The sequence below is a fragment of the Lithobates pipiens genome, unplaced genomic scaffold (assembly GCF_037356315.1).
Source record: "Lithobates pipiens isolate NorthernLeopardFrog02 unplaced genomic scaffold, aLitPip1_a1.2 Scaffold_8, whole genome shotgun sequence".
Classification (NCBI taxonomy): domain Eukaryota; kingdom Metazoa; phylum Chordata; class Amphibia; order Anura; family Ranidae; genus Lithobates; species Lithobates pipiens.
The window spans coordinates 560875906-560891613 of NW_027507903.1; the positions used below are offsets into that span (position 1 = coordinate 560875906).

A 15708-nucleotide genomic window follows, 5' to 3' on the forward strand; every position below is an offset into this window, starting at 1 on the left:
TATGCAACCATATTGTTTTAGTTTATTATTTTTACTTCCTCCCCCCACCTCTTAAAAGATTTCAGTTTGTATTCAATTGAGTTGTACAGTTTATAGGACACATTAAAAAAGGTGGAAAACATTCTGTAAAAATTTTACTGTCACTTTTTTTTTCTACATCACAGAAACCTGACATTTTAAAACAGGGGTAGACATTTTATATCCACTGTACCTGATCCACCGATGCTCCCCACATGAGACTGGTCCAGCACCTTGCTTTGTGCAGTGCAGATAAACTTCCTCCTCCCACCACATCCCTCTCATCACTATGGGAGTAGTGACAGCAGCCAGCAGAGAGCATGGAGAAAGTATGGCTGTGGTCTGAAAAAGTGACAGGAAAGCTGGAAATCAGCTTTAAAGCCCACAAAATAAATCTTCAGAGACATCTGTATGTACACCCACCACCTAAGAGCACCAGCTAAATGCTAAGACTTAAGTGGTTGTAAACCCTTACATATACCTGGTGAAGTGACAAGCCTTAGGTGAAACACAGAGATGGAAAAAAAAAATCATCCTACATAAGTTGTACCTGTTTATCTGCTGCCCCCTCTTCTCCAAATCTCTTCAAAGTGCTTAATTATAAAGTTTGTCCAAGATCAGAAAAAAAGGGGGTGGAGAGCTGAAGTTACACTCTGTAGAGCTGAGTGAGGAGAGAGCTGCTTCGTTCCTCTATCACAGGGGTGTCCAAACTAGGCCCTCCAGCTGTTGCAGAACTACACATCCCATGAGGCATTGTAAAACTCTGACATTCAAAGACATGACTAGGCATGATGGGGATTGTAGTTCCTGAACAACTGGAGGGCCGTAGTTTGGACACCCCTGCTCTATCAGCATAAAAGTTGACACTTGGGGCTCATGCACATTGCATCTCAAAGAAGCTGCTCTTACAGGCTTTTGAGCTTTATGGAGCTCTCATTTTTTTCTGCCTAGAAACTCCGCTCCATGACTCCATGATAGCCATGCCCATGCACACTATGGCTAAGACCCCCAAATGCACAAAGACTTTTTTTTTTTTTAAAGGAAAAAAATGAGAGGGGGGGGGGGGGGGGGGTTGTAAAAATGCTTATGCTCCAAAAAGCTCAATAAAAAAAAAAAAAAAAAACACACATGCAAAAGAGTGGGAAAAAACACAAGCTTCTTCAAGCTTTTAAGCAGAGAAATAAAAGCAGCCTTTTTTTTTTTGAGCTGGAGTATACATGAGCCCTTAGTGCTCTTAACTGAGACACGTACACACTATAGAGGGATATGCTTTGTTCATATTTCATGTCTGAGGTTTACAAGCACTTTAAGTGAGCTGGGAGGGCTCATGTCTGGGCAGAGATTCCTGCTTTTTTTTGGGTCAGTGTCCATATACCTGAAGGCAGCTACACAATCCAAGTAGTCAGGAATATATAGTCCTGCGAGTCTTGAGATGTAAAATTAAGAAAAAAATATATAATAAATTTGGCTAGATATACAATGTATTTTAACAGTCCCCTCTTTCCTTGATGCTGTACATTATTATCATACTATCACAACTCCCAAAAATAAGCGTTTCCCAAGTCTTGCTCTATAGAAGTCATGGATTCCACACACTATAATGATAGTCTCACCAGCTGTGTACAGTTTGGAATAAATGGCTCTAGCATTATGCTATATCTGCGCTATACATCTAATGTTATGGATGTATGTATGGCAGATGGGACATATAGTGCCTTGAAAAAGTATTCATACCCCCTAATTTCCACATTTTTTTTTTGTCATGTTACAACCAAAAACGTAAAAAGGTATTGTATGGGGATTTAATGTGATAGACCAACACAAAGTGGCACATAATTGTGAAGTGGGAAAATGATACATGGTTTTCAAAATTTTTACAAATAAATATCTGAAAAGTGTGACGTGCATTTGTATTCAGCCCCCTTTACTCCGATACCCCTAAAATCTAGTAGAACCAAATTAGTAAATAGATTCCACCAGTGTGCAATTCAAATCTCAGTAGAAACAGAGCTGTTCTGTGAAGCCCTCTAAAAGGTTTATTATAGAACCTTAGTGAACAAACAGCATCATGAAGGCCAAAGAACACAAGAGACAGGTCAGGAAAAAAGCTGTGGAGAAGTTTAAACGCAGGGTTAGGTGAGAGATGGATATAGATATTCTCTATCTCTTTCATGATGCTGTTTGTTCACTAAGATTCTCTAAAAAACCTCAGAGGGAGATTGGGATATAGAGATTATATATATATATATATATATATATATATAATCTCTATATCCCAATCTCCCTCTGAGGTTTTTTAGAGAACCTTAGTGAACAAACAGCATCATGAAAGAGATAGATATATCTATCTATATATCCCAATCTTTGAGCATCTCACTGAGTACTGTTCTTTCCATTTTCAGATGATGGATTGAACATGGAACAACTGCAAGCCTACCAAGACATGGCCATCCACCTAAACTGACAGACTGGGCAAGGAGAGCATTAAATCAGAGACGCAGCCAAGAGGCCCATGGGAACTCTGGAGGAGCTCCAGAGATCCACAGCTCAGTTGGGAGAATCTGTCCACAGGACAACTATTAGTCGTGCACTCCACAAATCTGGCCTTTATGGAAGGAGTGGCAAGAAGAAAGCCATTGTTCAAAGAAAGCCATGAGAAGTCCAGTTTTCAGTTTGCGAGAAGTCATGTGGGGGGACACAGCAAATATGTGGAAGAAGGTGCTCTGGTCAGATGAGACAAAAAAAAATTACTTTTTGACTTAAAAGCAATACATTATGTGTGGCTGAAAACGAACACTGCACATCACCCCGAACACAATATCCCCACCATGAAACATGGTGGTGGCAGCATTATGTTGTGGGGATGCTTTTCTTCAGCAGGGACAGGGAAGCTGGCCAGAGTTGATGGGCAGATGGATGGAGCCAAATACAGGGCAATCTTAGAAGAAAACCTGTTAGAGCCTGCAAAAGACATGGGGACTGGGATGGAGGTTCACCTTCCGGCAGGACAACAACCTTAAAAACAAACATACAGCCAGAGCTACAATGGAATGTTTTAGATCAAAGTATATTCATGTGTTAGAATGGCCCAAAGTCCAGACCTAAATCCAATTGAGAATCTGTGGCAAGACTTGAAAATTGCTGTTAACAGACACTCTCCATCCAATCTGACAGTTTGAGCTATTTTGCAAAGAAGAATGGGCAAAAATGTCACTCTAGATGTGCAAAGCTGGTAGAGACACCCCCAAAAAGACTTGCAGCTGTAATTGCAGCGAAAGGGGGTTCTACAAAGTATTAAACGAAAAAAGTCCTGCGCAAAATATGCCAAAATAATAAAGTCCTGAAATTGCGAAGTGCAAAAGACCGTGTAAAAAGATCAATGCAAGTATAAATAAATAGTCCATATATTCATAAAACACCAATGATGAGAAATGGATGAACAGACGGTGGTAAACAATCCCAGAAGAAAGGGCTCACAGAACTCTCACCTTAAAAGGAAAATCAGGCTCATCACAAAATCAGAAAATATCCCACTTCACTCAGTCACCAGAGGGATCCTTTTACTGTGCCAGATAGGAGATGATTTCTATATCTGGCCACTAGAGGGCCATTAATAGCTCATGTATTATATTGATAACCCAAACATGATGATCCGTGGTGAATGGCTCAAAAAAAAAAAAAAAAGGGGGGGGGGAGAGAGAAAGGAGGCTCCAATGGTGTAGTATATTGAGAATAAAATAATCAATTTATTAATAAAAAAGTATAATCGGACTCTCACATTTTATAGGAAAAAAGACAGCAAGAAAAAAGTTAAAATAGTGGCGTGGCGTCTTCCACCAGTCCTACTGTACTTCCGGTGCGTCCTACGGCCACTCCCTACGCGTTACGTCATACCACGTGACTTCTTCATGGGGAGGTGAAGAAGTCACGTGGTATGACTTAACGCGTAGGGAGTGGCCGTAGGAAGCACTGGAAGTACAGTAGGACTGGCGGAAGACACCACGCCACTATTTTAACTTTTTTCTTGCTGGCTTTTTTCCTAAAAAAAGTGAGAGTCCGATTATACTTTTTTATTAATAAATTGATTATTTTATTCTCAATATACTACACCATTGGAGCCTCCTCTTTCGCTCTCCCCCCCGCCCCTCTTTTTTTTTTTGAGCCATTCACCACGGATCATCATGTTTGGGTTATCATTATAATACATGAGCTATTAATGGCCCTCTATAGATCTAGAAATCATCTCCTATCTGGCACAGTAAAAGGATCCCTCTGGTGACTGAATATGAGGAGTGAAGTGGGATATTTTCTGATTTTGTGATGAGCCTGATTTTCCTTTTTTAAAAAGGTGAGAGTTCTGTGAGCCCTTTCTTCTGGGATTGTTTACCACCGTCTGTTCATCCATTTCTCATCATTGGTGTTTATGAATATATGGACTATTTATTTATACTTACATTGATCTTTTTACACGGTTTTTTGCACTTCGCAATTTCAGGACTTTATTATTTTGGCATATTTTGCGCAGGACTTTTTTTCGTTTATCACTGTATTTGGTAGTTTGTGTTCACTATCTTGTCTTGCTGCATTTTTTGCACGTGCACTTTGTGATTATTTATTACTATTTATATTTGGTTATATTGATTTATTTTTAGAGGTATTTATATACCCTATTTATATCTTCCACGTAGTAGCGCGAAGGTCCCTCTTTTTTTGTATTTCTACAAAGTATTGACTCAGGGGGGCTGAATACAAATGCGCCCCACACTTTTCACATATTTGTAAACAATTTTGGAAATCATTTTCCTTCCACTTCACAATTATGTGCCACTTTGTATTGGTCTATCACATAAACACCCAATAAAATAAATTTATGTTTTTGGTTGTAACATGACAAAATGTGGAACATGTAAGGGGTAAGAATACTTTTTCAAGGCACTGTAAAATGCCTTGCATGGCTCCTCACACTGTCCTGAAATAAAGAACCATCCTTTTATTTTTTGAATATGATGAAATGAGACACATGGATATCTTCTGTTCTAAGAAAGCTTTAGCCCTTGTACACACGGTCGGAGAATCCGTCGGAATGTGTCCCATCAGACCGTGTTGTCGGATATTCCGACTGTGTGTGGTATGCATCGGACTGTTTTAGTCGGAATATCCGTCGGACCAAATTTTCCAACTTGTTGGAAATATTTTCTGACAAACTGGTCCGATAGGACATACTCCGATCATGTGTAGAGAATTCCGATTGGACAAAGTGCCACGCATGCTCAGATCAAATTCCTACATCAAAGCTATTGGCTACTAGCCTGAACGTAGTCCCATCGTAACGAAATTACGTCATCACGTTCTGAAAGATCAGATTTTTCGACAACTTTGTCCGACGTGTGTATGCAACAGTTTCGGACACAATCCGACGGACAAAATCGGATTTGGTTGGCAGAATGTCCGACCGTGTGTACAGGGGCTTACTGTGCTGTGCTCCGATTCAGTTGGAGGGTTTTTGGATTCTTTCCGTAGCTTTCTCAGCACAACTTGTAGAGTTATACTGTCACCATTAAAGTGACTACTCCAAAGAGGAGCAGTAAACAAAACAGTAAAACAATTATACCAGCTGAATGTTTTAAAAAAAAAACAAATAAAAAATCATCAAACCCAAAGTGCACAGAGTGTTGTAGCAGAGTTTATTTCAAACATGGCTTTACCCACAGAAAAGCCAGCTGGACACATGCAACAGGAATAGTAAAGAGGATATACGGAAGCAGGATGGGGGGGGGAATAGAGGATAAAGTGGTGGGGATAGAAAGAGAGGATCAAGCAAACACACATACACACACCCACACTACAATGCGGAATAGCAGAGTGCCCGCTACACCGCAGAATATATCATTACAGACATTAAAACCGGTGGGAAATCCCCCAGCAGCCCCCCACCCCCCATTTCACCATGTAGCTTTGGTACAGTCATATTAAGCCCCTCCCACACATTGAACCACTCCTGGCTCCACCCTTATAGAGAAAGGGGGCAGTCACATCATTAACGTTTAATTAACGGATAATGCATTAAAACTGCATCTATAGACCCATTTATAAAGAATTCTGAAGACAGGCAGAGCATCGCTTGACTGCTTCAGAGAAGAGCAATGAATTGCAGATACTTTCTCCTAGGAACTCCTCTTCAAACATACATACGCCCTTCTCGACTCATCTCACTTCCACATGCACTTAAACTCCTCCTGGCAGGAACAGAGTTGCTCCTGCCCCTCCCTTTTTCACATGCAAACTTCCCATCTACCATCTCTAAGGGCAGCATATAAAAAAAAATGCCCAAATGTCCAACAACATACCACTGTCACCAACTCATTGGAGTTCCAGAGAAGTCCCATTCTTCATGGGTTTTCAGTCTTAAGCTTGCTCCCACTCCCTCACCGTGTGCCAAGCCTTGGGTGGTTCTTCCACTTCATCCTGAGCCAGCAGAGGACCTTTGTGAAAGCAGTTCCTCTACCTCCATTGTAGTCTGTGTGGTGGAAGCACCAAGGAGTCAGCTTGACTAGATCCTAACATCACCTTAGGTAGATGTCTCCGATAAGTCCAGCAACACGTCGTTCCCACCACGGAACAGATCTCTGGAGACTCCCTGCCGAGTTTTGTGACCATGCTCCAAAGCTTGGATTCTAAGGTGCCATTTAGACAATCATTTTAACAATGCTGGAGGAGAAATCAAAAAGTCCTGGTGATGGAACTAAGCTCTAGTGTTCCTTATCCATGCATTCAGGGACAAAACTTGTTTTAGAGCACTGATCATGAATTCAAGTCCCTGACAGTAGCCGTAGCTACAGAAAATAAGTGAGAACTTGATTGGTAAAGTCAAATTCATCTTCTTGCTGATTCACTGTGTGTTGTCTAAAACTTTGTGGTTATTTTCTTGAAACCTCTTTCTGATCACAAGGCTGCCCTCCCCATCAAGACGTCAGTGACAATATGTGCTGGAGGTATTCAAAGTGTACAGGAAACAAGCCAACTATAGTGTGACTTATTATAACACTCTAAGCATGATGAAAATTAAATACAGTCTCCATTGTGAACCATGATGGTGCTACCACATGACTGAACAGAGCTAACAGTAAACAGTTAACAGAACTTGGTGTAGGACAACTTGCATACAAGATGTGGTATATTCAGGTCTACAGTAACCATAAAGTCTGATGGACATCTCCAACTCTGATGCAGAGTCCTAGTTAGAGGAGGGCAGTAATGTGCTGATTGACAATCTCTCGTAACAATAAGGGAATTATGCAGTATCGGGATCACATGTGAAGGATAATGAAATATCTCCAAAAGAAGAATGGTGAGGGAGTGGGAGTTGACCTCCCCTTGCAAGGAGAAATGTTCAGAAGAAGCCCCCCTCCCGCCCTCCCCATACACCACGTAATACACGATTATCCACTTTTGAGTCTGAAAGCCGCATCTGCAGATAATGTTGGGGAGGGGTATGTCCTCCCCCTCCCTTGCCAAATGCTACCTGCCGAAGAAAGGAAGATTCTGAGGACTGAGGAGAGTGCTGCTCCTTGGAGACTCTGTCCGAGCCATGACATCCTGAAACCACGAGGCTACATCTACCTCTTGTGTCTCGTATTGACGCAAGAACGAATGTTCCTACAATGAAAGGACAACGTGTTACAAAGATTTCATTCATAACTGCACAAACTAAAATCTAAAACAGATCCTGAAAGACACATACGTATATACAGCTTTTACTAAAACAGCCAAACAGTAGCTAGCTTATTTTAAAGTGGTAGAAAAGTTGTATCTGACATTTTTATTTACATGTAAGATTATAATAAAGCTAACCTGTAGGTAAAATTAATATCTCCTAAATATGCACCATTTAGGAGATATTCCATGGAGCAGCAGCAGGTGATGTCACGGTACGCCGGTCTTTCATAAGTCTGTCCTTTAAATGTGACTCCTGTGCACATGCACAGGAGTGACTTCTTTGTGGCTCGGGCCAGTCAGATGGCTAGAGTCCGCAAACACGCAAGGAAGATGGGGTGGTGGTGGAAGCCCTGTTAGCGGTGACAGTGCTTCGTTTTAAGGCAAGTCTTTCAAAATGTGTTAGTATGTAATTATGACATTGCCTTGCAGGGTGATTTTCTTATTTTACAAACTTTACATCCGCTTTAATTCAGGGGGCCCGTTTATCTAAACACACCATATGTGGGTATTTTCTCCTACACTGCCTCTGAACAAGGTTGAACATGAGGGTATCCCTTTCAATTTTCCCACATAAGGGAGCAGATTGGATAGTTCCTCAGGTGTTGGAAGATTTCACTTAATCTCCTATTCCAGTAAAATTAGTATTAGTAAAAATATTTTTACTTTTAGTAACATGTTAGACCCCTTTTACACCACACTGCCCTTTGCGTCGGCTGTAAAACGCCGCTATTTTTAGCGGCGTTTTACCGCTGGATTTGCGGCGCATTTTGTCCGCTAGCGGGGTGCTTTTACTCCCCCGCTAGTGGCCGCGAAAGGGTTAAAACCGCCAGCAATACGCCGCAATAGCGGCGTTTTGCTGGCGGCATTACAGCACTGCCCCATTGATTTCAATGGGGAGCAGCGGTGGAGGAGCGATAAACACACCGCTCCTTCACCGTTCCAAAGAAGCTGCTGGCAGGACTTTTTTCTGACGTCCTGCCAGCGCACCGTTGTAGTGTGAAAGCCCTCGGGGCTTTCACACTACACACAATGGTGCAGCTTCTTTAGGGCGGATTGCAGTTCGCTATTTTCGAACATCTTCTTGTGGGGTCACTCGTTTGCTATCTTGTCTTCTCCTCTTCTGTGTGTACACCCATAGAAAGAGACGCTCCATAGACACAGAGACTGTGGGCACTTGGTGCCATTCCCTGCTTCCTCCTCACTGTGTTTAGTTGACAGCAGCAGGAGCCAATGGCCCCTGCTAGAGTCCTTGTGTGAAGAGGAAGAGGGGAGAAGAGATGCAGCTGTGCACAGTGCTGGATCTCTTCTCTACTCAAAGGGAAGGGGGAAGGACAGAATTCTTTAAAACATTTTTTTACTTTAATGCAGGGTATACAATTAACCTCTTCACACCAGCGGTATGCTTATATGTAGCCTCTATGTAGGGGGACCTTAACCCCGAGTGACCTTATAGATGCATACCAGAATGTAAACAAATCTGTGCCAAGCATGTGCCCTGCGTGCTCCCGGCACGGTTAATGGACAGCTCGCGGAGATTTCCAAAAATGTGACCGCCAATCGCGGTGGTCCCATGATCAGGGGCCGCCCCTGGCACCAGAAACCCTGGCCAGGAGGTACCGGCGTTAGAGGGTTAAAAAGGGGGGGGGGGGGGAATTGGATTTTTTGATTTACCGTAAAATCTATTTCTCCAAGTTCAATGACAGACACAGCACTCCATTATTCAGAACCCCCCTCTCTTCTACACACCTTCAGTTTAGTAACAAGCAGTGTCAGAAGCATCAAAACTCCTTGTAGGGGTGGGTGCAGTGTCTGTCAATGAACTCAGAGAAATGGATTTTACAGTAAGTCAAAAAATCCAATTTTTGTCTTTCGTTCATTGACAGACATAGCGCTCCATTATTCAGAGCCATAGGGATGTCCCAAAGCAGTGCCAAACATGAGGGGTGGGACAACGAAAAATCCCAAGACTAACACAAGAGCCAACCAGATAACAGGCATTCAATACAGAAACAAACTGGAGCCCAACCTGAACAATACCCCTTCAAGAGGGAATAGACCCTCTAAACAGCAGCTTGCAACACCTTGTGGCCAAAAGAAGCATCCTTAGATGCCAGCACATCCACGTTGTAGAATTTTGTGAAAGTGTACATTGACGACCAAATGGCCGCCTTGCAGCTGATGCCTGATGATGGAAGGCCCAAGAAGCAACAAGCAGCCAAGTAGAATGCGCCGTAACGGGGAAAGGAGGAACCCAACCCCTGATAGAATAGACCAGAGTCATCGTCTGTCTGATCCATCTAGAAAAGTCGCACAAGCAGACAGCCTCTTTTTTGACTCCTCTGTGCTCACAAACAAACAGCGAGTCTGATCTCCGAAAAGGCCCTGTGACTGCCAAGTACACCCGAATCGCCCAAACACATCCAGGGTATGCAAGGTAAATTCCCTTAGGACATTTTCATCAGGGACACAAGGAAGGCAATACAACATCCTTAGTGAAAAGGAATTATGAGGGAACAACAGACAAAGGGCGAAGAAACACTTCATCTTTGGGGATCACCAGGTAAGAAGTATGACATGGTAATGCCTACTGTCCCGACACTCTACGAGTAGAGGTGATAGCAACCAAAAAAGCCACCTTCTGGGACAGAGCAAGCAGAGGAACCTCGCAAATAATTTCCAACGGGAGGCTCCTCTAGAACCGAACGTACCCAGAGTAAGATGCCACGGCGGTAGAAGTGACCGCACCGGTGGAGGCAGATGTCTAACCCCTTGATTAAGAGTTTGCACCATGGAGTTTGAGACCAGGGGATGCCAAAGAAAACCACCAAGACCGACACCTGGCCATTGATGGTACTCAAAGCCAAGTTCTGCTCAAAAATCCCACCGTGAAGTAAGGTCGAAATCTGAGCCACCGAGAAAGAACGAGGGTAAATGGTAAGCGCCTTACACCAGGATATGTATACTATCCATGTCTGGTGGAAGGCTTCCTAGCCTTCAGCAGCGTTGTTAACTTCTGCACCTGGCCAGGCCTTCAAAACCAGCGACTGGAGGAGGGAAGATCAGCCCTTGGGATAGAAGAACCTCCCTGAGAGGCAGTCGCCAAGGGACGTCAGCGACCACGAGCACCAGGTCGGCGTACCAAGAGCGACAAGACCATCTGGGCCCATTAGAATGACCAGAATCCAAGCCGCGGCAGAATCTTGAGAGGAGGAGTGGCGTAGATCTGGCTATACCGGCCCCCACGGGGCAACCAGACCGTCTGCAGTGCCAGAAACCTCAGTACCGTTAAGCTGGTATGCCAGCAGGTCTACCTCAGGGGGTGCACCATCGGAGACATATCCGATGAAGCATGTCCTGGTGAAGTGACCACTCCATGGAACAACACTAGCTCTTTTTCGACTACTAGAATGCATACGGCGGAGAGGGCTGGAACAAGGCATTCTGCCCACCGGAGGATGCTGGCTACTGCTAGGGCTAACACTCTTCACTCCACCCTGGTGATTGATATAGACCACTGCAGTGGCATCATCTGACTGGATCCATACCATGAGCCCTCAAAGTCAACATCAATGATCCATACATAGTCTGATTGCTCAAAGTCCATGATATTTGTTGGCAGTTTGGATTCCTCCAGCATCCAACGACACTGAGCAAAAACCAGTCCCAGGACACCTCCCCACCCGGACAGACCGGCATTGGTGGTGACTACTGTCCAATACAAGGGGAGAAAGGATGTGCCCTGCCGAAATCCCGGAGAGCGAAGCCACCAGACCTGGGACTCCCCAGTTTTCTGGCTCAGACGAATCGGATAATCCAGAGACCTTGGGCACTTTATGCCAGGATCTCACTTGAAAGAAGCTCATATGGAACTGTGCAAATGGAACTACCTCGAAAAGGTAGATAGCAGCAGGCCCAACACCCACATGCAGGACCACAGGGGGGCCCACCTGTGAGACAACAGTAGTTGAAACGCAGCATGCACCTTCTGGAGTTTGTCCAGAGGAAGAAACACTCTGGCCAGAGATGAAACCAGAGTGAGGTGCTGATAATCCAATTTTCTGGAAGGAGCCAGAGCAGTCTTCAGGTAGTATAGAAGCCAACTGAAATCGAAAATCTGTATAGCGCGCTACGTCGCCCCTCAGGGTAGCTGAGGAAGATTGTCCAAGCAGCCCAGGACTCAAATACCCCGCTGACGTAACCATGCCAGAACTGGGGCAAACAACTTTGTGAGTACACGAGGGGTGGAGACGAGACCAAAATGTCAACACCCCAAGCTGAAAATGACCAGTTACACTTACCGGTAACGTCTTTTCTAGGAAATCTTCCAGGACGGCACACCTGAGATGACTGGTCCACCTGACAGGAAACACAATCAACAACAAATTTAAAAGTCCCCACCCCTCCCTCAGACCCCCAGTTATGGTAAAGAAAATCCCACACCAGTGTCAGAGGGAACATTCTGTGAAGAATTAATACATCACACCAATAAAACAAGGGTAGGGAGTAGGCCTGCCGTCCTGGAAGATTTCCTAGAAAAGACGTTACCGGTAAGTGTAACTGGTCATTTTCTCCAGTCATCTTCCAGGACGGCACACCTGAGAGGATAAGCAAGAAGTTCAGGCCTACCTTTAGGGCGGGACAACCGCTTGTAGGACCTTCCTGCCAAATGCCAAATCCTGAGGGGACAACAGCTCCACTCTGTAGTGCCTCAGAAATGTTCTATGGCTCGTCCATGTTGCTGCTTTGCAGATCTGGTCGATTGAGGCGCCTGCCCTCTCTGCCCAGGAGGTCGCTAGGGATCTGGCTGAATGCGCCTTAAGGCGGGTTGGTACTGGTTTACCTGCCTGTCTATAAGCGATGGATATGGTTTGTCTAACCCATCTAGCTATCGTAGACTTAGATGCTTGAAGACCCTTTTTCTTCCCTGAAAAAGTGACCAATAAATGACTGGATCTCCTAAAGTCTTTCACCCTTTCTAAATAGACTAGGAGACAACGCCTGACATCTAAGAAATGAAATCTTTCCTCTTCCTTATTCTTAGGGTTCTGGCAAAAAGACGGGAGAATAATCTCCTGTGTTCTGTGAAATAATGAAGCCACCTTTGGCAAATAAAGAGGATCCTGAGTGAGGATTACCCTATCCTCTAGGATGCGCAAAAACGGCTCTTTAATCGACAGAGCCTGTATATCACTCACCCTCCTGGCCGTAGTGATAGCCAGGAGGAAGGCCAACTTAAATGACAAGAGTTTAACCGAAATTTGAGCCACCGGCTCAAAAGGCCCCCTTGTTAGGGCATCTAAAACCAGGGACAGATCCCATGGAGGGCAACTGACCGACCTAACTGGAACTACCCTTTCCCTGGCTGACAAAAATCTTTTTATTAGCGGCACCTGTCCTAGCTTCCTATCAAAAAACACGGACAGGGCTGCCACCTGGACCTTTAGGGTGCTAACTGCCAAACCCTGGTCCACCCCCTCCTGAAGGAAGTCTAGGATGGTAGGTATCATCTGGAGAGCCCCCTCCTTAGACTGTAGCCAGTGGGAGAAGACTTTCCAGACCTTTGCATACATTTTTCTGGTGACGCCTTTCCTACTGAGGAGAAGAGTATCTATCACTTTTTCCGAACAGCCCCTGTCTCGGAGTATTTCCCTCTCAATAGCCATGCTGTCAGAGAGAGACGACCCGGGTCGGGGTGAAGGATTGGACCCTGACTGAGTAGGTCTCGTTGCACCGGCAGACGCAGTGGGGGAGCTATCGCGAGACTCTGAATGGTGGGAAACCAAACTCTCTTGGGCCACCAGGGTGCTATCAGTATCAGGTCTGACTCTGAGTAGGTTAATTTCTGTAGGACTCTGGGAAGGAGAACCAATGGGGGAAAGGCATAAGCCAGCCTGAAATCCCACACTTGTACAAGAGCGTCTATCCCTTCTGCTTCTTGATCCTTGTAAAGGGAGAAAAACCTGAGAACCTTCGTATTCTCCCGGGAAGCGAACAAATCTATTTCTGGTTTGCCAAAATTTCTGCACACCAGGAAGAAGATCTCTTTGTTCAATCCCCATTCCCCTTGAAGGATGGGCTGTCTGCTTAGAAAATCTGCTTGCAGATTGAGTGAGCCCTTTATATGAATCGCTGACAGTGAAAGTACCCTCTTTTCTGCTTTCACAAGGATCTGTTGTGCTAACCGTCTTAGCTTGTCTGACCTTGTCCCCCCTTGGTGGTTTAGGTATGCCACCGTAACCAGGTTGTCCGAGAGGACCTGAACCTCCTTGTCCTGCAGTTCCTCTCGGAAATAGTCTAGGGCTTTGCCTACTGCCAGAAGCTCCCTGAAGTTGGAAGACTCCCTGGCTTGGCTGTGGTTCCAGGACCCCTGGGTATATCGGTCTCCCAGATGAGCCCCCCAACCCCAAGCGCTGGCGTCCGTGGTTAAGACCAAAGGGTTTACCTGAGACCAGGGGGCGACCATTCAACAAATTCTGTGGGTCGAGCCACCACCGCAGAGAACGAGATACCTCCTCTGTGATGGCTACTCTGTTCTCTAATGTTTCTCTTTTTCCTCCCCATGAGGCAAGTAGAAAAGCCTGAAGCTCCCGAGAATGGAGTTGTGCCCAAGTTACTGCCGGAATGCAGGCCGTCATGAGACCCAGCAGTCTCATTATACATCTCAGAGAGGCTTCTCCTCTTTCGAGAAGGGTGACAACCGCATTCTGGACCTTCGTTACCTTCTCTGTTGGTAAGAATACCTTCTGTGCCTGCGAGTCTATCAGGTAACCTAGGTATAGTTTGGACTGAGATGGAGCCAGTGAGGACTTCTCCCGACTGACCATCCAGCCCAAAGTCTCCAGAGTTTCTAACACGATGTCTCTGTCTATTACTGCTTGCCTCTGGTCCACACTGTAGATCAGCAAGTCGTCCAGATAGGGTATTAACCCTATCCCCTGCAGGTGTAGGTATGCTACTACTTCGGCTAACACCTTTGTGAATATCCTTGGACTTGCCGCCAGCCCAAAGGGAAGAGCCCTGAACTGCCAGTGTTGTATCCTCTGCTGTATGCAAACTGCGAAGCGTAGGTACTTCTGGTGTTCGGGAGCAATGGGTACGTGTAGATAAGCGTCTTTTAGGTCCAGGGTGACAATAAAGACTCCTCTCTGCAGATGCTTTCTTACTGAGTATATACTCTCCATCCTGAATCTTTTGTGAAGCAGGTAACGGTTGAGTCTTCTCAAATTTATTATCAACCGAAATTTCCCTGAGGGTTTTGGAACCACAAATACGTGTGAGTAAAAACCCTGGGTAAGCTGATTGGTTGGTACTGGAGTAATAACCCTTTGCTCTGCTAGCTCCTTTAGATTTTTCAGTAACCCTTCTGCCTTGGTTGGGTCCCTGGGAGGAAAAGTAACCAGAAATTCCTGTGGGGGATGAGTCTGAAATTCCAGTCTGTACCCCACTTCTAAAAGGTTTAAAATGTACGGACTCTGCGTAATCCTTTCCTACTGTGGAAGGAAATCGCTGAGTCTTGCGCCTACCTTTACGGTGGCGTCATTTGCCTTCTTTCTGAGAGGCTCCGGAGCTGGAGAAAAGAATTGCACTTTTTTCTTTTCCTTTTCCCAAGTTCCATTTCCTCCTTTGTTCAGCTTTCCCCTTATGATGGGTCTTTGAATAGGGGCCTCGAAAAAATTTCTTACCCCTTTCCTTCTTGGGCCTTACAGGAAATTTCTTGCCTTTCTCCGTAGATCGAGACAAAACCTGATCTAGGCCTGAACCAAACAGCAAGGAACCCTCAAAGGGGATGCCGCATAGGCGAGACTTGGAAGTAAAATCCCCATCCCAGGTCTTGACCCATAGAGCTCTCCTGGCAGAGTTCAAAAGTGCTGCTGCTTTAGCTGTGGTCCTAACAGTCTCTACTGCTGCATCTGCCACATATGCTACTGCTCGACTGATTACCTCCAGCGAGTCTACGATCTCTTTAGCCTCCCT

The 15708-nt window shown here is 45.0% G+C and overlaps 1 protein-coding gene across 2 annotated transcripts in view; it reads right to left on the reverse strand.

Moving 5' to 3' along the window:
* Nucleotides 1-5688: 5688 nt before the first annotated feature.
* MAP2K7 (mitogen-activated protein kinase kinase 7) overlaps nt 5689-15708 on the reverse strand; it is a 58921-nt gene continuing 48901 nt past the window's right edge. For both annotated transcript variants that reach the window (XM_077470055.1, XM_077470056.1), the window contains one exon: nt 5689-7674. In XM_077470055.1, the coding sequence (XP_077326181.1) occupies nt 7537-7674 (138 nt within the window). In that variant the 3' untranslated portion in view covers nt 5689-7536. The remainder of the gene's footprint in view (nt 7675-15708) is intronic.